This window comes from Clytia hemisphaerica, unplaced genomic scaffold, assembly GCF_902728285.1.
Source record: "Clytia hemisphaerica strain Z4C2 unplaced genomic scaffold, Clytia hemisphaerica genome assembly, whole genome shotgun sequence".
Taxonomy (NCBI): Eukaryota; Metazoa; Cnidaria; class Hydrozoa; order Leptothecata; family Clytiidae; genus Clytia; species Clytia hemisphaerica.
The window spans coordinates 77279-99506 of NW_027104275.1; the positions used below are offsets into that span (position 1 = coordinate 77279).

The 22228-nt window shown below is 36.2% G+C and overlaps 2 protein-coding genes across 2 annotated transcripts in view; one reads left to right on the forward strand and one right to left on the reverse strand.

The window, feature by feature from the left end:
- The first annotated feature begins 8665 nt into the window (after positions 1–8665).
- On the forward strand, positions 8666–9649 carry LOC136816852 (uncharacterized). The gene has a single exon (XM_067073180.1). The coding sequence runs from the start codon at positions 8666–8668 to the stop codon at positions 9647–9649; it is 984 nt and encodes a 327-aa protein (XP_066929281.1).
- A 449-nt stretch (positions 9650–10098) lies between these two features.
- The window catches only part of LOC136816853 (uncharacterized), a 53002-nt gene continuing 40872 nt past the window's right edge, over positions 10099–22228 (reverse strand). Inside the window, exons 17-18 of the mRNA XM_067073181.1 lie at positions 10752–10874; positions 10099–10350 (exon numbers count right to left, since the gene is read on the reverse strand). Coding sequence (XP_066929282.1) covers positions 10099–10350; positions 10752–10874 — 375 coding nt within the window. The remainder of the gene's footprint in view (positions 10351–10751; positions 10875–22228) is intronic.

Below are 22228 nucleotides of genomic sequence, written 5' to 3' on the forward strand. Positions count from 1 at the left end.
ATCAACAAGACAAAGCATGACATCATTGCGTCAGAGAAGAAACTTCAAGATCTTGGTTTTGTTGATTATGTTCATAATCTACCAGCTGACCAACACAGATGCTCAAATCCAGTACCGTCCAAACTTCATACCCTGGCGAGCAGTGGTGGAAGTTATCATCACTCAGCACTCCATGTCGCATTGTTTTTGATGCGTCACAACCAACCCAATCAGGATTCAGTCTCAACGATTTGCTGCCAAGGGAACAAACAATTTGAACAAACTTCAGGAGATGATGATCAGATGGTCCATCATGAAATTGGTTTACACAGTGACGTCAGTAAAATGTACAACACTGTTAAGCTCGACCCAACGCATTGGACGTTGCAACGCTACATATGGCAAGATGAACTCAATCCATCAATGATTCCCAGAGAGAAAATAATCAAGACACTGATCTACGGAATACGTTCCAGCGGTAACCAGGCTGAACGTGGATTGCGTCAAGTTTCCGAAACCTTCAAAGATCAATATCCAGCTGCCAATCGAATTCTTCAGGAGGATATGTACGTCGACGACTTATTTTGCGACATCAACACAGAGGAAGCATGCAAACGAGCAGACGAGCTAGAAGTTATCACATCCAAAGGAGGCTTCAAGCTCAAAGGAATCACCTTATCCGGCGCAGATCCACCATCACACCTCACTGACGATGGAGTATCAGTGGCAGTCGGTGGTATGAAATGGTACTCAAAGTCTGATGAAGTTTCGATCTCAATCTCAGAACTGAACTTCTCAGCAAAGAGAAGAGGAAAGAAATGTTCAGCTGCAACCAATATCATCCCAGAAGTACTCACACGTCGCCACTGTGCATCAAATGTGGCTGAAGTTTTCGACATTACTGGCAAGCTATCACCCCTTATCGCTGCTATGAAACTCGATCTACGAGAGTTATCCAATCTTCAATTGACTTGGGAAGATACCATACCAGATAGCCTACGACCAATTTGGATATCACATTTTGAGATGATGCAAGAACTTGGAAACATCAAATTCAAACGTGCCATCGTGCCTATCGATGCTGTATCGCTTGACATCGAAACGTTGGATTTCGGAGATGCAAGTAAAACATTGATCTGTGTATGCATATACGTTCGATTTCTTCGCAAGAATGGTCATTATTCCTGCCAGTTATCATTTTCAAGAACCAAACTCGTACCAAAAGATATGACACTACCACGTGCTGAACCTTATGCATCACTAATGGCTACTCACACTGGAGAAGTTGTTCAACGATCGCTCAAACGATACTTCAAATCAGCAACAAAGTTTACAGACAGCCAAATATCCCTGTATTGGATAACCAACGATCAAAAAGTGCTCAGACAATGGGTCAGAAGTCGTATCATTGAGATCAATCGATTCACAAGCAAAGATGACTGGTTGCACGTAAAATCCAGTGACATGATTGCAGATATAGGAACCAGGAAAAGAGCAACTTTGAATGATGTCAGTCAAGAATCATTCTGGATCAATGGCTTCGATTGGATGAAACAAGAAAAGAGTCAATTCCCAGCAAAGCGTGTTGAAGAAATCACATTGTCCAACAAAGAGTTATCCGAAGTCAATAAGGAAACCAAATCTGCAAGAACATTGAAGTGGCACGTCAGTCTCAACAGTGACGAAATAAAGAAGAGATACGAGTTCTCTTCCTACATCTTGGATCCAAATCACCATTCATTCCATCAAGTCATCCGAATCATGGCATACATCTTACGCTACTGCAACAATCTTCGCAAAGCAAAACCAAAGCTTAATGGGGAATTATCTGAAGAGGAGTTATCATCAGCAGAGCAGTACTATTTTCAGAAAGGAACATCTGAAATCAAGAAGTTCACCAACAAGTCAAAGTACGAAAACATCGCAAGAGAACAAAATGGAACACTCAAGTATTCTGGTCGTATACTTCCTGATCAAAGCATCTCAATCGTGGGAAGATTCACCAAAGTCATGAAAGACTTGAGCTCATCAACCTTCTGTGTGCCTGTTTTAGATAGGTACTCTCCTGTATCATACAGTATTGTCATGGACATTCACTGGAACCACCCTACTGCACGCCATTCTGGTGTTGAAACAACTCATCGATTTGTTCTACAGAAAGTTTACATTATTGATGGCAGAAGTCTCGTCAAGCAAGTTCGTGATTCATGTCAACGGTGCAGATACCTGATGAAACGTACAGTCGAAATCGCAATGGGACCAGTTCCACCATATAATCTCACCATAGCACCAGCTTTCTTTTACTCACAAATCGACCTATCAGGACCTTACCTGGCTTATCAACCACAAAACAAAAGGAAGACTATCAAAATCTGGCTTGTAGTTTGTGTTATGTTCAACTTCGGCAGTCAGCATCAAAACATGGATGACTATTCAGCAAATCATTCATCATGGCATTCACAAGATTTGCATGTGCAGAGGATTTCCAAAAAGCTCCTTTGTGATGAAGGAGGAAGTTGGTTAAAGCATGCAAAGAGATGAACCTCGACCTTCGAGATGTCCAATCAAGCCTGATGAAGCTTCACAAAGTCGAATTTCAAGTCTGTCCTGTACAGGGACACTATATGCATGGGAAAGTGGAAAGGAAGATACGTGAAATCAATGCATCTATCGAGAAGATCGCTCACAAGGAAAAATTGTCTCTCCTACAGTGGGAAACGTTATCTGCGACAATGGCAAATACGATCAATAACCTACCACTCGCCCTTGGTAACATCGTTGGTGATTTCGAATGCATGGACTTGATAACTCCAAATAGATTGTTACTAGGAAGAAACAATGATAAAAGTCCTGAAGGAAACGTGATATACACCGACAATCCATCAAAAATCTTACAAGCAAATGAGCAGATCTATCAGTCTTGGTTCGAGATTTGGCTTATTACCCACGTTCCAAAATTGATGAAGCAACAAAAATGGTACCAAACAGATAGCATCAACGTTGGAGATGTTGTCATCTTTACGAAAACTGATTCAGCAATATCAAAGGATTATACGTATGGTCAAGTTACTAATCTTGAATACAGTACCGACGGTGTTGCACGTAAAGCCACCATACGATACAAAAACGTGACAGAGAACGTATTTCGTGAAACCAAACGAGCTGTTCGTGGTTTGGTTATAATCCATCATGTTGACGAGTCTGACATAATGACTCAACTTGGTCAAATGGCATTGTATGTTGATTTGGCTTGTTCAAAATGATTTTCCCATTGGGGGGAGTGTAATGTTTGTGCTTATAAAATGGACATAATCATTTTACCTTCGTGTTAATGAACTTTGATCTTATAAAAAGATCGCATATTTCTTAGAGAAAACATATTTTCTTATAATTAGCATAAAGCAATTATCTTTTTACGCATTTTTAATTGTTTCAATTTTGATCAGAGAGTTTTCACGTTTTCTGATTTTCACATTTCTGACAGAACACCTTTGTAGAAGGATGTATGCGAGGGAAGTCAGAGAAAGTCACTATTTTTAATTTACAAATTTGGAATTTAAGTCAATGAATTTCAAGTTTCAATTCATCAATTTTCATTGAATATTGGCATGGCATTTCACAGCACACACTCATAGGCCAGCCGGTGAGTTTTGGTTCTTTTGTTTTTCTGCAGTTTTGTCTAGGACTTATGGTTCTCAGTGCCTCTCTTTAAGTTAGGATAACCATAGGATTTTCAGTACAATTTTCAATTATAGAATTTACCTAAAATTTCCTTTGGAATTAGCTCATTTCAGTCATGTTTTCTTGTCATTTTGTCTCTATGATTTGTTCACATTTTTGAGAGATTTTAGAGGTTTATCACGAGCATTTTGAGGATATCTAGGATATTTTGTCATTTAGTCAAGGATTTGTCATTTTAGTTCAAAATATTTATCATTTTCATTTTGTACTTTTTAGTTTGAACTCTGTCAACACAATACATCAATCAACTTCAATTGTGTGCGTGTTCCAAACCGACCCTTAATCTGTGTCCAGCCTGCCTGCCTCTACAAATGTTGACAACTCCCTAAAATTAATCGAATCCCAACTTTCCATCGATTTCAATGAAGTAACAGACACTGTCGTCCAATCTGCAAGCAAAGATATTCCTGATATCACGAAGTCAATGGAGAAGATAGCAATCGAACTCAAGGTCCTTATCAGAGACACAACTGGGACAACTAAGGAGCCATCAGTCACAATGCTACAGCAGAAGTATTCACGTTTGATTACTTCTCTTCAAACCTTCTCAACCAACGTCAAAAAGCAGCTTGCCGACAGAGAGATCGATAAACTCTCGACATTCAAAGATTCGATCCTGAAAATCAAACTGCAGAAATTCAGTGGATTCGACTCAAAACTAGACATTTACTCATTCCAAACCGAGTTTGAGAAGCTCCACAAACGCCATACTCCAAGATGCTATATGCCAGACCTTCTTCGCAACAATTATTTGGAGGATCCAGCCCTGTCAATCGTGAAAGCTGAAACAAACATTGACGAAATCTGGAAACGTCTAAAGTCATCATTCGGTAACACAAACATTTTATTGAACAATAAACTGCAAGAGCTATCCAGTCTCGAAAATATCTGGAGGCTTAAAAATCCATCCAAAATTGCTGAAGCTCTCACTAAGATCATCTCGATCATGAAAGACCTAATGTCATTATCAGAACAACACAACATTGAAGCCAAGCTCTACAACAGTGATGGAATCCAACGTCTCTACAAATTGATTGGTGACTCTAGAACTACTCGATGGTTTGAGTCTATTTGTGACCAAGATTTAGAGGGTAAAGAACTTTGGTTTCAACTGATAGAATTTTTAGAGAAGACTTTAAAAGTTCAACAGCAAAAGCAACTCTTGACATCGCTAGACACTGACAAGCCACCAAGTCAGCATTCGCATCCAAGCATTCGAGATCCTTCAATTCCAATCCAGACGATCAAACTCAGTGCGCCATTTGTGGTTCAAAGGATCATCCAACAACCATTGGACCAAAAGGAAACAAGCTGATCCAATACTTTGTCTGCAAGGAATTCGCAGATATGTCACCTTCTGAACGCTTTTCCATCCTAAAACGTAAACATTTGTGTCGCCAATGTCTCTTCCCTGGTGCCCACGTCGACACTGGCAAGCATCAGGAAGGTAAATGTCAACGTCAATTCATATGCAGACACAAAGATCATGACAACTTCACCATCAAGAAACACGTGCTTGTCTGTGAAGAGCACAAGAGGGATCAAGAAAATGTCAACCAACTCGAGCGATTCAAGCAGAGGTGCATCAGCAAACGTAACAACATGCCAGAGTTCTCCAAAAACATCTCCAACTTCATTGCAATTTCATCGTTCCAAACCAGATCACCAAAGGATTCTGTGGACGAATCAGCCATCTTCCAGTTTCAAGAAGTCACCATCAACCATAAACCGTATCTGATTTTCTACGATTCTGGATGTGACGATTTCATCGTTCGTACGTCATCAGTCAAATTATTGGATGCCGAATTGCAGTGCCAAATTCCTATCAACTTGGGTGGAGTCGGAGGTGTGACAACTCCAATACGAACAAACGTTTATTCAGTCAAGATCCCAACCCATGACGGATCTGATGCAACATTTGTTGGAATATCACTGGACAAAATCACCTCAACATTTCCAACCTACCATTTGAACGGCCAAGTCGAGCATGACGTCCACGAAGCCTACAAGAAAGTTGAAGGTGATCCATCGCAACTTCCAAAGCTACCACCTACCATTGGAGGAGACGTCGATTTGATGATTGGAATCAGATACCTCCGTTATTTCCCAAAGTTCGTGTTCCAGATGCCTTCAGGATTAACAATTTACCAATCCATATTTCGCAGCTCATGTGGCAGTCGTGGAGTTATTGGTGGTCCTCATCAATTGTTCACCATGATCAACAATGAATTCCACAGGACTGGTAAGAGTGATTTCATTTCTAAACAATTCAGACTTTATCAAACTGGTTACCAACTCAACCCAGACGTTCCACTTCTGTGCACAACTCGCACCTACCAAGTCTCCAACAACTCGTATCCTGGCCAACAATCAACGTTCGACATTGCTGAAAGTGCCGGCAGTGAAGTTACCTATCGTTGCACCAAATGTCGTTCTTGTGTCGATTGTAAGTCCAATGGATCAATAGAGGCAACAAGCATTCGTGAAGAGGTCGAACAAGAACTCATCAATAAATCAATCATCGTAAAATCCGACGAGCAAGTGACGATCGCAACACTTCCATTCATCCAAGATCCCATCACTCGTTTGGTGCCCAACCGTTCTAGGGCACTGAAAGTCTACAATCAACAAGTTTCAAAGCTTAATCGTCATCCAGAGGACAAGTCAGATGTATTAGAATCCGAACGTAAGCTTCAAAGACTTGGACACGTTGATTACGTCAATAATCTTCCAAAGGGCCAGCAAGATCAACTGTCATCAAACGCTATCCAAAACTACATTCCATGGCGGGCTGTATGGAAACTCAGCTCGATAACAACGCCATGCAGAATTGTGTTCGATGCATCACAGCCAACAAGTAGTGGATATAGCTTAAACTCAATCCTCGCCAAAGGAACCAACGGAATGAACAAATTGGTGGAAATCCTCATCAGGTGGTACACTCACAGAACCGCCTTCCATACCGATGTCACCAAAATGTATAATTCCGTCAAGCTACGCTCTGATCACTGGTGCTACCAACGATACTTATGGCACGACACACTCGACATCAACCAGCCACCTGAAGAGAAAGTGATAAAGACGTTGATATACGGTGTGCGATCAAGTGGCAATCAATCCGAAAGAGGCATTCGTCAAACCTCATCCTTGTCGAAAGAGGAATTCCCAGAAGTTGACCATATCGTAAACGAAGACTTGTACGTCGACGATTGCATGTCTGGTGAAGTTGATGATCAAACCTCAAAACAACGAGCCGACCAAATGGAAATCGCTCTCAGTCGGGGAGGGTTCGGTTTGAAAGGTTTCACATTCAGTGGTGATGATCCTCCAGCATCCTTGACCAAAGATGGAGAATCAATCGGCGTTGGTGGTCTCATTTGGTATCCGAAATCAGATCAAATTGCCATCGACGTAACCGAATTAAATTTTGCCAAAAAGCATCGTGGTAAAAAGCCAACCATTCAAGTCGGCGTAAACCATCAAAGCTCACTCGACGTCATTGCGTTTCGAAAGCTGGTGAAATATTCGACATCACTGGCAAATTAACACCCATCACCGCTTCATTCAAGCTTGATCTTCGCAACCTTGTCGATCTTGGACTCAGTTGGGACGATGCCATTCCTGACAATCTCAGACCGATCTGGGAAGATAACTTTACCATGATGCAAGAAATCAAGACCATCCGGTATCAAAGAACCATCGTTCCTCCAGATGCAGTCAATCTGAACATAAACACTGTCGATTTTGGGGATGCTAGCAAACAGATGGCAGCTGTCGCTATCTACGCACGAATGCTCCGTAAAAATGGCGAATATTCCTCGCAACTCATCTTCTCGAGATCCAAAGTCATCTCACCGACAACGCAACCACGTGCAGAGCTCATTGCTGCTGTGCTCAATGCCCATACTGGTGAGGTCGTCAGACGTGCACTCAAATCAAAACATGATGGATCAATCAAACTAACTGATAGCACAATCAATCTGCACTGGATCAGCAACGACGAGATCACTCTAAAGCCATTTGTACGTAATCGAATCATTGAAATCAAACGCTTCACGTCATCCGAAAATTGGTACTACATCAACACAAAGCAAATGTTGGCCGACCTTCCAACACGTCGTGGTTGCAACAGTTCGAGATGGATCAACGGTGATTCCTGGATGACAACTGATGTCAAGGACTTCCCCATCAAAAAAGTGAGTCAGATTATTCTTAACTCTTCTGACCTTACCCAAATGAAGAAAGAGGCTACTTTCGAGAGCAACCAACATCATTCATTCACGAAGACTTCTGGACATTCGTCACTTCCTGCCGAAGTGAGCGAACGCTACTCATTCTCGAAATACTTGATAGACCCCAACAGATTTCGTTTCACCAAAGTTATCAGAATTCTTGCTCTCGTATTTAAATATCTGCAAAAACTTAGATATTTAGCTCAACAAAGACGTGCATCCAATACCAACAATCATCAGCTTATCATCAAATTGGACGATATGGAAGTTCACATCAAATCAGCGGAAGTTTACTTCTGGCACAAGGGAACTAATGAGGTCAAACGATTCGTCAGCCCTAACAAATACAAACGTATCTCAACTGAAGTGGACGGTATACTCATTTACACCGGTCGCATTCTTCCAAACGAAAGCATCAACATCGTTACACCAATGACTCGTGTCATGAAAGATCTCCATCAAACTGTCTTTTGTGTACCGATCCTGGAAAAGCATTCACCACTTTCCTACGCCATTTTACAAGAGGTTCACTGGTTCAGCAAGACCGTCAAGCACTCGGGAATCGAATCGACATTACGTTATGCATCCAAAGTCGCCAACATCATTGAAGGTCGTGAGGTCACAAAGAAGATCAAACGAGCCTGCAAACTGTGTCGTTATTCTCGAAAAACAAACGCATCAAGGTTTCGATGGGGAAGATTCCAAACTCCTGCATGACGATTGCACCAGCATTCTACAACACTCAATGTGATCTAGCCGGACCATTTCAAGCATACAACAGTTCATTCAACAAACGCAAAACGATCAAAATTTGGTTGACAATCTTTTGTTGCTCCACAACTTCCACCATTTCGATCAAGACAATGGACGACTACGGCACGCCATCTTTTCTACTTTCCCTTACTCGCTTCGCTTGTGATAACGGTTATCCAATGAATATGTTCATCGATCAAGGCAGCCAAATGGTCAAAGGCTGTGACGATTCAAGGATTTCGTTCAAAGATCTTAAAAACCGCCTTCACGTCGACGTCAAGATGAATTTCGAAGTTTGCCCTGTCGGCGGACATAATTATAACGGAAAGGTTGAACGTAAGATACGAGAAGTGAAATCATCAATCAACAAATCATTCCAAGGAAGGAGACTATGGATCCTGCAATGGGAGACACTATCATCGGAAGCAGCAAACTCCATGAACGACCTGCCTTTGGCACTCAATGGCATTGTATCCGATTACGAATCAATGGATCTCATAACACCGAACCGTCTCAAGCTTGGACGTAACAATGATCGTAGCCCTACCGAACCACTCATCGTTTCCAAGAATCCATCGAAAATCCTTCAAACCAACACCGAAATCTTCGACACTTGGTTTGACAACTGGCTGATCAACCATGTTCCAAAAATCACTTATCCGCCCAAATGGTTCATTAACGACAGAGACATCATGGTGGGCGACATCGTGTTGTTCCTCAAGAATGACTCCCTCATCAATTCCACATATCAGTACGGTATCGTTCGAGAGTTATTCCCAGGACGAGATTCAAAAGTTCGGAAAGTCAAAGTCGCATACAAGAACCATAACGAAAGCGTGTTCCGCGAGACGAATCGTGCAGTTCGTGAGTTAGTAGTTATCCATCAAGTGGATGAAGTTGATCTGGTGGATGGTTTAAATGTAATGTTTAACTTGACTAAATGACTTTTGCATCTGCCCGGGGGCAGTGTTAAAGGACTCTCAAATGACTTCAAAAGTCATTAGTATATCATAGAAAAATCAATTATTTCATACGCAACATTAAATACATTTTAATACATATTTCATTACGTCATCGTCCCTTGAGACTCTTTTCGCCCATAGTCACATTTTCTGTTTTGTCACTCTCACTTCAGTTACACAAGAGTTTTTATAGAGATAAGACGTATGGTGTTGAGACATGTTTTTGAGTTTGACATTTTGACATCATTTTACTTTGAATTTCAATTCACATTCGAAGCACATTTTCATGGCAGTTTTCACACAGTGACTACACTTGGGCAATCTGGTAAGCATTTATTCTAGTTATTCTAACATTTATAAATTCAGAAAATTTACAAAAATATTTATTCAAAACTTAGATTTTCATTTATTTTATTCATTTCATTGGACTTTCATTGCACTCGCGCACGTTCGTGCTCAGGCTCTCTGGCTCGTTTAGTCCTTTTCATTTTCATTGGCCTTGCCTTGTTTTCATTTTGGTTCAGTTCATTTCTGGCCTTCATTTTTTCATTTGCATTTGCACGTTTGTGCCCAGGTTTATGGCCCAGCTGTGCACTCGTTTCGCCCTCATTTTCATTCGCACATTCGTGCCCAGGCTTCTTGGCGGTCACAGCTTTGGTTCTCACCTTGTTCACGTTTCGTGCCTTTTTTGTTTGATTATTAGTCATTTTTTCATTAATTAGACATTTTTTCACTAATTAGTCATTTTTCACTAATTAGCCATTTTCATTAATTAGTCATTTTTTCACTAATTAGTCATTTTCACTAATTAGCATCATCATTCCTAGTTTTCATTTATTTAGTCAAATTGTCAATTTTTCTAAATTATTTTCTTTGTATTCATTTCAGTTTGAACACTTCACATTCATATAACAATAATCACGTCGTGTTACAAACATCCCTAGCGGTCCTGCCCTGCTACAGTCTACCTTGCTTTCGGGTTAGCCTGTAGAAAAGTTTTGTAGTATAAACGAATGCTAGAGAAATTCATCCGTCGTCGTGATTTATCCATTTAAACTTAACCTCGCAAATATCAGAAACTTACCACATAGTTTTTGTCCGTTATCAAGATATTGATTTGATACAAGTGACTGAGAATAATTCGATCGCTCATTTGAACAACACAACCATGACACACGTGATTCAAACAAAATGCACATAACCCAGCCTACAAAAAAACATGTATCAAAAAATTATTATGCCTTGGGCACTGTTAAACACTATTTGAAAACACTCAGAACGAAGCCTGACTGGTGTTGGATGGAAAAGTTTAGAAGATGACTAAACACTTGGTAGAAGGGCCTACTCAGGCAGTACAGGTGTGGAATGTTTAGAGTAAAGAAGCAAAAATCTATATTTTATCTATAGCTTCGCAGAAGCCGTTCAAAACACACCATAATCTACAATAAACCTTGAAAGTAGCTAAAAACTACAGATTTACTTTAAAAGAAATCCAATATCTTCCAAAACCACAAATGGCCGATAACAGTTTGGTGACTCTTAATATAAAAACACCAACACGTGCAATTAATTCAGCTTCAAGGAAAGCAGCTTAGGCTGCCCAAAAGACATCTAAAAATTTAACAATTTGAGCTTCAAGATTAATTTCAAAAGAAATAAATCCCAAAATAATATTAATTGGCCTATACATTTTATAAAACTAGCCGTGAAATCCCTAAAATGAACCGAAAGTATTGCCTTGACTTCAAAAATTATTTCAAAATACATCCCTGTATTAGCCCTATGAATTCAAAGGTACCTAGTGTAAATGACCTTATATCAAAATAAACGATCCTAAAATGACATTTTATCAAATTAGGCCAAAAACAAATTTGTCAACTTTTATCTCAAAATATGCCAAATCTGTATTAGCCCTATAACTTCAATGGAACCTTGTGTAAATGACCTTACATAAACCAAAACGTTTGCCCATGGCATAAACTTAGAAATAAAACTGAAGGAAGCCCATCCTAAATTATTCAAAGATCAACAATAGCCAAAACACATTTAGGGACTTTTATCTCAAAATAGCCCTAAACTGAAACTGGCTTATAGCTTCAATTGAAACAAGCAACATGCTGAATGGACCTACCTGAGATAGATAGTCGGAAACATGCTGAATGAAGTTGAAAATGTTCGAACGAAAAAGAAAAGATAACAGCATAGAATAGAGATACTTAAGCTTGAAAAACATGATGAAGCTTGTTTCACACTGGCTTTTCGATGTTTTAGAGGTAAGGAGCTATGCTAAGTTTTGGGCACCGGCAAAAAACAATCCTTTCTTACATGTAAAGATAACTCTAGCTCTTTAAAGATAAAATCTAATGAACCAACTTTCACAAATCCAAAATTTGATTCCCAATTTAGTTAAAATTTCTTGTTTTTAAAAATCTTGTAGTCTTACATTTTAAGGATTACAATTTCTCATCACTGTGTAAAAAATCAAGAAAAACAAAGGAAGAAATTTCACACAAAGTCCATAAAAAACCCATTTTTAGGCACTTTTTGGCCCAAATTTCTCAAAAAGTTTTTTTCGAAAATTGGGCTCCATCAGATTTTAAACAAAACAACTTTACATCACTGTGCAAAAAATCATAAAAAAATACCAAGTCAATCGCGAGAAATGCTCATTTTCCCTAAAAATGACAAAAGGAGATTTCCCGAAATAAGAAAATCCGATTTTTACGGTCAAAAAAAAATTTCTAAAAAACACCGCTTCAGCCACTTTTAAAGGACCTTGCCCTTTATCTTTATGCAAAAAAATAGAAAAAAACAAATGAAGAAAACTCACATAAAGTCCAAAAAAAAAACAATTTTTAGGCACTTTTTGGCCCAAATTTGTCCAAAGAATTATTTAAATTATTTTAAGATAAGACAATCGCGGGAAATACTCATTTCCCCTAAAAATGACAAAAGGGAATTTCTCCAAATAAGAAAATCCGATTTTTACGGCCAATTAATTTTGTGGCTTAAGCCACTTTTTAAAGAACCTTTGCCTTTATCTTTAGGTAAAAATCAGAAAAAACTAATGAAGCAATTTTACACAAAATCCAAAAGACCCTATTTTTAGGCACATTTTGACCAAAATTTGCCCAAAATTTTTTTTTCGAAATTCGAGCCTCGTCCTTTTTTGGAAACTGTCGTTTGGCATCATTATTCAAAAAATCAGAAAAAACTAATAAGCCAATCCTGAGAAAAGCTGGTAACAGAGGAAAGAACGAACAAACAAAGGTTAAATTAAAGAACCTCCGTGGTAGGTCCAAAAAGTCCTAATTAAGCAACATGAGTAAAGTCCCAATTAAGCAACATGAGTACAGTCCCTTGCTGAAAGTTAATTGATACGTAATTTTTTGTGGTTCAAATTTAAATTAGAAAAAGGTAGTTACCATGCATATTAATCAGTACAGATTTTGAAACGATTTGATTTGATAAAAGCTGGAGGGAGAGAAAAGTTTCCTTCATTATTGAGAGGAGAAGTGATCAAAAGGAAAAGAATTGATAGACGAGCAAACAAAACTGATGATGAATCTAAAAGCAATTTTTTTCTGGATAACTTCTTTGCCATTGGTTAAAACAGAAGAAATTTTTGGTAACATGAAACAAGATTTTTTCGCATGTGATAGTGTAAAGAATGTGACGATTGTTCCTCTAATGAATAAAAAACGGGTCTTAGTCTCCTCTATGTCGCAACTGACGTATCTTGTTAAATCGTTGTTAGATACTCCTTGTACTACAGTTTGGGTTTACTCGCCATTGGAAAATAGATCGATTGTACAGAACAAAGACAATTCAAACAATTTTTTAGAGACAAAGATTCAAGCAATGGATCTACCTGATACAAACGTACTTCTCGATTTTCTAAATGAGGTTAAAAAATTAGCTGTTGAAGAAAATTAACAAACATTATTGTTCATTACTGAATACTATTACTTTACCTTACCTGAGCAACACTGGGTGAAAAGCTGTCTTCAGGAATTTTCCAAATTTGGAAAATGTCATATTTCCTGAAATTTCCATAAAAAAAAGTCGTATTTCCTGAATTTTCGAAATCTGACCTTTTAATTTACAAAAAGATCTGAAAGCTGATATTTTCAGATATTTCAAAATTCGAAATTTCACATTTTATGGTCTTCCTGGGTCTTCTAGAATTCAGGAAATGTGAGATTTCTGAGTCGTAAGAAACATTTAAAAGATGAACTTTCCAAGATTTCCAAAGAAAAAAAAGGTGACATTTCTCATAATTTCAAATGTCAAGATATCCGAAATTTTGCAATGTCAGAAAGACCATGAAAGATCACTTTCCCAAATTTTTCAAAATGTCATATTTCCTGAAGTTTTCACAAAAATAGTCGTATTTCCTGAATTTTCAAAATCTGACCTTTTAATTTACATAAAGATCTGACAGTTTATATTTTCACATCTTTCAAAATTCGAAATTTCACATTTTTATAGCGCTTTTTAAAGTTCATGAACTTTCAAATTTTTAGTCGCTAGAAAGACTAAAGATGAATTTTCAGAGATTCTTAAAAAGATTTTTCGCTCTTAAAGGGTTGAAATATTGAGGAAAATGCACACTGTATGACATGTAAAGAGTATGAATTTCACCAATTTTTCAGAGCAGTCTTAAGATCAAAAAAATGGAAAAATATTCTTTCAAATGTTGGTCACGACTCAGCAAATTTTGTGAAAAACGGTCGAAAATTCAAAGTTTTTCTAACAAAGAAGGTTGAATAAAAAATATTCAAATAAAAAGTGTTTCTTTCCTGTTATTATTCCTTATATGGAAGTCATTGCTCTCCTTGAGACTTTATTTTGAACTATCTTTGCTATGACGTAAATCGCATATTAGATTTGTTTATTATTTTCAACAAAAGAGAGCGAAAGAAAGAAAAATGTGGTTTATTATCTTAAATCAATAAACATAGTGTTGAGCCAATTATATGTGAGTATTCAATCATGTGACTTTTGAGCGAACATGTGAAATATTTCGATTTTATTTCGTTATTTTTCTCGAAAGTTCTTTGTAAGATGAAGTTGTGTGTCGGTTATGAATTTTTAACTTGTAAAATTATATATTTTCTTATCATTTAATGTTTTGATTTTCTTTTCAGAAAAAACAATACTTGAAATGGAAACAAATTCAGTCACAAACAACGCAACCATGGAATATCATTATACTGTACCTTCAAGACTTTTGATAATTGAAGCCTTTGCTCGAAGAAATATTGTTGCAGTCGGTAAATTAAATTGAATTCTTTTGGATTTCCAATGGACAGAGTATTGATACATTACGCTTCAGAATGACAGACTTTACCATTCAGATCAGTGGCTTGAAAACTTAATTAAAACTCATATCTCCTTCGCTCCAGACATAAACTTATAGAATGGGTAAACTAAACATTCATCGGAAATCTCAGAAATCACAGTTTTAATGATACACTCAACAGATTATTGTACACAAAATTTCATATACTGTATGCAAGGTTCTAATAACTAGACTCAACAGGAATTTGATTGATGGTGAGATGGTGGATTTGATGGATTTTTTATACAATATCATAGCTTTTTTATCTTTGTGCTTTGAAATGAAACATGTTAAATAAATATTTAATGTTATGTATTATTTGTTGGTTTGCCATTTTGTGTATCCTTGTAGCGTCAAGTTGGTAAAATGATTAGATTAACGAAGATTTTATGGTCATCTTTCCTCACATAGTAATTTGAAGCTTTTTACAACCTATTAAAGATGACTTTTAATTATAAGGAATACCAGGAAATATGAAATTTCCAAGTTATGGGAATTTAGCAAATGTCACATATTGGCGTTTCCAAATTTGGGAAATTTGACATTTCCATTCCTCAAGAAATCCCAAAAAAAATGAATTTTAAAACATAAAAAAATATCAGGAAATTTGACATTTCAAAGTCTGGGAATTTAGCGAATGTCACATAGTGGCGTTTCCAAATTTGGGAAATTTGACATTTCCATTCCTCAAGAAATCCCAAAAAAGATGAATTTTAAAACATAAAAAAGATCAGGAAATTTGACATTTCAAAGTCTGGGAATTTAGCGAATGTCACATAGTGGCGTTTCCAAATTTTGAGAATTTGACATTTCCATACCTTCGGAAATACCAAAAAAAGTGAGATTTCCAGACATTTTTAGGTCTTTTTTGGTATTTCCAATGAACTGGAAATTTCGGTTTTCACCCAGTGCAAGAAATATCACTAATTGTAGATTGTTTGAAGGACTCGACGGAATACATGAGCGTGGTAATGTGGTGCCGGCAGGACAGCGACATATGTAGTCAATCTGAAAAGTTCACACCTCGACCAAAAATTATATATGACTTGTCTGTAGTTTTCAATCCACACGTGCACAAGGTCTTACTTGATGTGATAATCGATAAAGATTATGACCGATTCAAAGAATATGATGATCTTGATTGCCGAAACAAATCCCGAAAATTTCATCTATTGCTTACTCCAATGACAATGTCCGGTTGGATGGATTCCATTCAAAACATGGTTGCATTTTTGCAATTTAAATTCAAATTACGTGTTGATAGCTTCCAGCAATTATATATAGTCCTTAAGTTCCCTGATCGTGATCGATATTTAAATGAAGCGAAAGCAATTCTTATGAAAGCTAGTGGTGACGACATCATAAACATAATCATGAAACTTAAAGGGGAAAATTATCCCATTCCAGAAGAGCTGAAACCTTTAAGTAAATGGGTGATAGTGAATATAGACGATCCAATCCATGATTCGCCGCGACTTGAAAAAGACGGAACAATAACTTTATCGGAGGAAGATAAAACAAGTCCCTTATTCTTTCATATGTTGATTAAGAAATTCAAAGAGTTTATTTGTTAAGTCATTTATCATCACTCCAGATCTTATAAAAATTATTTTTTATAAAAGTAAATCATTTTTGGTGACGATAAGCCACTTAAATATCTCTAAGGTTACTAAAATGGAGATAATTTAGGAGAGTTTGAATGATTTCAAAAGGAAAGTAAGTCCGGGTGGAGTGAATCATTAAGTATGATATATCATGACTACACGTTTTTTCGTAAGAACAAACTATATAAGAAGAAAACGCTTGGATGCAGTCAAAATATTTTAAGAACAAGATAAGAACATTTTAAAGCTTTAAAGACACACTCATTGGGGATATCATACCCTTTAACGACCGATGATGAGAAATCTCAGAGATGCCGGAAAAGGTCTATCTAATGTTAAGATATCTGTAAACTAAAGGCCTTAACAAAATCATCTATTGTATTGTATTTTAATTATAATAGTTACATATTTTTCAGGACAATTTTACAAGTAAAATTTTGTAGTAGCACTTTTATGAATAATATACCCTTTGAAATTCTTGCCTTAAATTATTGATAAAGTAACATAGTCAAGCTTTTCGGATGCTAAACTTTGACCTTTATATATCTTGGACACAATTTCTCGATTACGACGAAACAAAACCTTTGATCGGAGTTTTTTTAAATGGTAAACTGATGGTACCAGTAACTCAATGTGGATGAAAATATTTTTAAACGGTAAAATTTCTTTAATTACAAATTGACTGACATCGAGTTGTAGTGCTACCATTCAAAGATACCACTTTTTTACAATAACTCCGAACAAAGATGGCAGATATAACTAGGTCCAGGGTTAGTAAAGGTCAGCAATGGTAACAGTATTTTGAACTTCATCGCAGACTTTCAGAAATAAAAACAAAATTATAAACTTTTTGTCGTTTATGACATTGTGAGATCAATTTTACCATAAAGAATTGAGTGCAAAATTACAAATGAACAAATGAAAAGCAAACTCACACAAAGTCCAAAAAACACTTTTTAGGCACTTTTTGGCCCAAATTTGTCCAAAGAATTATTTAAATTATTTTAAAATAAAGTAATCGCGGGAAATGCTCATTTTCCCTTAAAAATGACCAAAAGGAAATTTCTCCAAATAAGAAAATCCGATTTTTACGGCCAATTAATTTTGTGGAAAAAACGGCTTCAGCCACTTTTTAAAGAACCTTTCCTTTTATCTTTAGGTAAAAAATCAGAAAAACTAATGAAGCAATTTTACACAAAATCCGAAAGACCCTGTTTTTAGGCACATTTTGACCAAAATTTTCCCATAATTTTTTTTTCGAAAATCGAGCTTCTTCCTTTTTTGGGAACTGTCGTTTGGCATCATTATTCAGTCCATGTGTAAAAATTGCACTCCAAAACCATATCCCCACTGGGTTTTTAACCTTGGAACAATAGAATTTCTATCCCCATTAGCATTTCAATAGGAAATTTTATGCTCATCTGAGGAAAAAGGTTCCTCTGGCTGCCTCTGGGTCTGTTACGAAACTAGTTTTTATGTCGGACGGACAAATCGATACTTTGCCAACCTATTAAAAGTGAACTCAAAGGACCTAGGACCTGTAACTAAGGCCAAAGTTTTGCCTTGTGCTATATTTTATGAAAGTAAAAAGAAAACAGAAATATCAGCACATGAATATTTTTTTTTTGCAAAAATGTTTTTCATGTCGGACGGACACGATAGAAACACTGATTTTCTACTTTTTGATGAAATCTTGCATTGCTATCTCAAAAATAGATGCACCGACTCAATTTTTGGGATTTATCAAGATTCGTATATTGTTTAGAGGATGGAAGAAATTAGGTTATTATCGCCATGGATTAATCAAAGTTATTGGATTGGACAGGCAAGTCATTTTTTTATGTCGGACGGACATGTCGGACGGACATTTTGCGACAAAAAAATCGATGTTCTTAAATTATTGCTGTGAAACACCCATGTTTCAATTTAATTGTTCTGCTTTTATATACTATGGAATAAAAAATGTTTTCGAAGTTGAATACTTTGTTTTTTGTAAAGAACTGTGGATAACTAGATAGAAAAGAAATAGCAAGCTGTAAATTAGAGGTGAAAAATAACCAATCAATCTTTGCAATAACTAAAGTAGAGCAGAGCTCAAGTGTCTTGACTGTTTCTGAGTCTTTCTTTATCTAGAATAGATAGAGATAGATCATGTTCATTGACAGCTTAAATAACCAAAGTTGGCATTTTGTTGAAAGTCCAAAGACCCGCATTTTTCGAACCGAATTCCAAAATAAGCCTTATTTAGGTGGTCACTATGCTAAAATGTCAAAATAAATTTTAGTACATGTGTACTAAAATTCCTTTTTCAAAAATTAGGTGGGGGTATGTCAAAAATCGTCAAAAAACCTTGTAGTACTCATATATGTCTTGGATTTTAGTACCCTGTCCACATCTGTATTAGCCCTATAACTTCGACGGAACCTTCTGTAAATGACTTTGCTTGATAATAGCAGATTTGACAACTTTTAATATCAAAAACACTAACATAATAATAATTGCCTATGAATTTAATGGAACTAGCCGTGAAATCCCTAAAATGAACCGAAAGTATTGCATTGACTTATTCAAAAATTATTTTAAAAGAAACAATCCCTGTATTAGCCCTATAATTTCAATAGAGCCTTGTGTAAATAACCTTACATAAATCAAAACGTTTTTCCATAGCATAAACTTAGAAATAAAACTTAAGGGAGCCGATCCTAAAATATTCAAAGATCAACAGAAGCCAAAATCACATATGGCGACTTTTATCTCAAAATACGCCAAATCTGTAACTGGCCTATAGCTTCAATTGAAACAAGTGTAAAGGCCTCAAATCCAACTAAAAATGTTGAAAATAGACATAAATTGAAGATTTAGTTCAAAATAAACGATCGTAAAATATTATTTTATCAAATTAGGCCAAAAACGAATTTGGCCACTTTTATCTCAAAATACGCCAAATCTGTATTAGTCCTATAACTTCAATAGAACCTTGTATAAATGACCTTACATAGACCAAAACGTTTTCCCATGGCCTAAACTTACAAATAGAGCTGAAGGGAGCCCATCCTAAAATATTCAAAGAGCAACAATAGCCAAAAACACATTTAACGACATTCATCTCGAAATCTGTAACTGGCCTAAAGCTATAATGGAACCAAATGTCAAGGCCTTAAAGTCAATTAAATTTGTTGATAATAGACATAAATTGAAAATTTAGTTCAAAATGAACGATCCTAGAATGATCTTTTATCAAAATAGGCCAAAAACAAAGTTGGCGACTTTTATCTCAAAATACGCCAAATCTGAAACTGGCATATAGCTTCAATGGAAGCAAACTTCAAGGCCTTAAAATCAACAAAATATGTTATAAATGGACTAAAATTGAAGTTTCAGCTCAAAATAAAGACTTAAAGTCAAAATTTAGTTTAAAACAAGTGATACTTTTATGGACCTACCTGGTAATGCATTTAACACATATATAATTGATATCTACGTGAGCGTGACCATTAAATGATCATTCAGAACACAAATAAGGAAGATCTATTAAAATTAGTCGTTTGTTTCTTATAAAAAAACACGTTTAGAAACCAAAATTTCATGCTCTTGAAATATTCTTTCATATTCAAGACTTCGAGAGCAAAAAAACATATCTCATCAAAGAATTCAGTAATTTTAAGAACATTGATGTATGCTTATTGATAGTGATTCTTATAGATATAAAGATGCGTTTTTGAGCTGAAAAATTCTGTTTTTTGCTTGAGCCATCTTTTACCTACTTTCATGCAAAAAGTCAGAAAAAAAAACAATGATCCAATATTTCACAAAGTCCAAAAAACCCTTTTTTTAGCCGTTTTTTGGCCCAAATTTGCCCCCCAATTTTTTTTTTTTCAAAAATCGGGCTCCGTCACATTCGAGGATTTAAAGTTATACATCTTTGTGCAAAAAATCATAAAGAATGAAAGAGCCGATCTCGAGAAAAGCTAATACCTAATTAATTGATAATGTGCTTATAAAAAAATATCAAATTTGGCCAGCTTTTCTATATAAAAACACAACCCCCAATTTTTTTTTTTCGAAAATCGGGCTCTGTCACATTCTAGGGTTTATAGTTATGCATCTTTGTGCAAAAAATCAGAAAAAACTAATAAGCCAATATCGAGAAAAGCTAGTAACTAACGAACGAACGGACGAACATACAACGGTTAATTTATAGGACCTCCACCGGGGTAGGTCCAAAAATGATCCTAATTGATCTTATATCCAAATAGGCCACAAATGAAATCGGCAACTTTTATGGCAAAAGAAAGAAAATCTATAAGTGGCCTATAGCTTCAATGGAACCAAATGTCAAGGCCTTAAATTCAACCAAAAATGAATGTTGAAAATAGACATAAACTGAAAATTAAGTTCAAAATAAACGATCCTAAAATGATCTTTTATCAAATTAGGCCAAAAACCAATTTGGCCACTTTTATCGCAAAATACGCCAAATCTGTATTAGTCCTATAACTTCAATAGAACCTTGTATAAATGACCTTACATAGACCAAAACGTTTTCCCATGGCCTAAACTTAAAAATAGAACTGAAGGGAGCCGATCCTAAAATATGCATAGATCAACAATAGCCAAAAACACATTTGGCGACTTTTTTTATCAAAATACGCCAAATCTGGAGCTGGCCTGCTATAGCTTCAATGGAACCTTGTGACCTTACATAGACGAAAACGTTTTCCCATGGCCTAAACTTAAAAATAAACTGAAGGGAGTCGAACCTAAAATATTTAAAGATCAACAGAAGCTAAAATCACATATGGCGACTTTCATCTCAAAATACGCACAATATGTAACTGGCCTATAGCTTCAATGGAACCAAATATCAAGGCCTCAAAATCAAACGTATATATGTTGAAAATAGACATAAATTGAAAATTTAGTTCAAAATAAACGATCCTAAAATATTATTTTATCAAATTAGGCCAAAAACAAATTTGGCCACTTTTATTGCAAAATACGCCACATCTGTAACTGGCCTATAGCTTCAATGGAACCTTGTATAAATGACCTTACATAGACCAAAACGTTTGCCCATGGCCTAAACTTAACGAGCAACATGCTGAACGGACCTACCTGGTGATCAAAATCAGATAAAAATAGGACAAATAGCAAGAGAGTAAGAAAGTGTAATGAGCAGCTTGAATATAGGCACTTTTCTGCCCAAATTTGCTCAAAAAATTATTTTTTCGAAAATCAGGCTCCATCAGAAAATAAATATTACCATTTTATAGCACTATGCAAAAAATAAGAAAAAAACACCAAGCCAATCTCGAGAAATGCTCATTTTCCCAAAATATGACAAAAGGGAGTTTCCCCAAATAAGAAAATCCGATTTTTACGGCCAAAAAATTTTTTACGGAAAAAACAGCTTGAGTTACGTTTTAGAGATACTTGCCTTTTATCTTTGTCCAAAAAATTTGAAAAAACAATTGAAGCAATTTCACACAAAGTCCAGAAAACCCCATTTTTAGGCACATTTTGGCCCAAATTTGCCCCAAAAAATTATTTTTAGAAAAAAATCGGACTTCATCAGATTTTAAATATTACCATATTACATCAAAGTACAAAAAA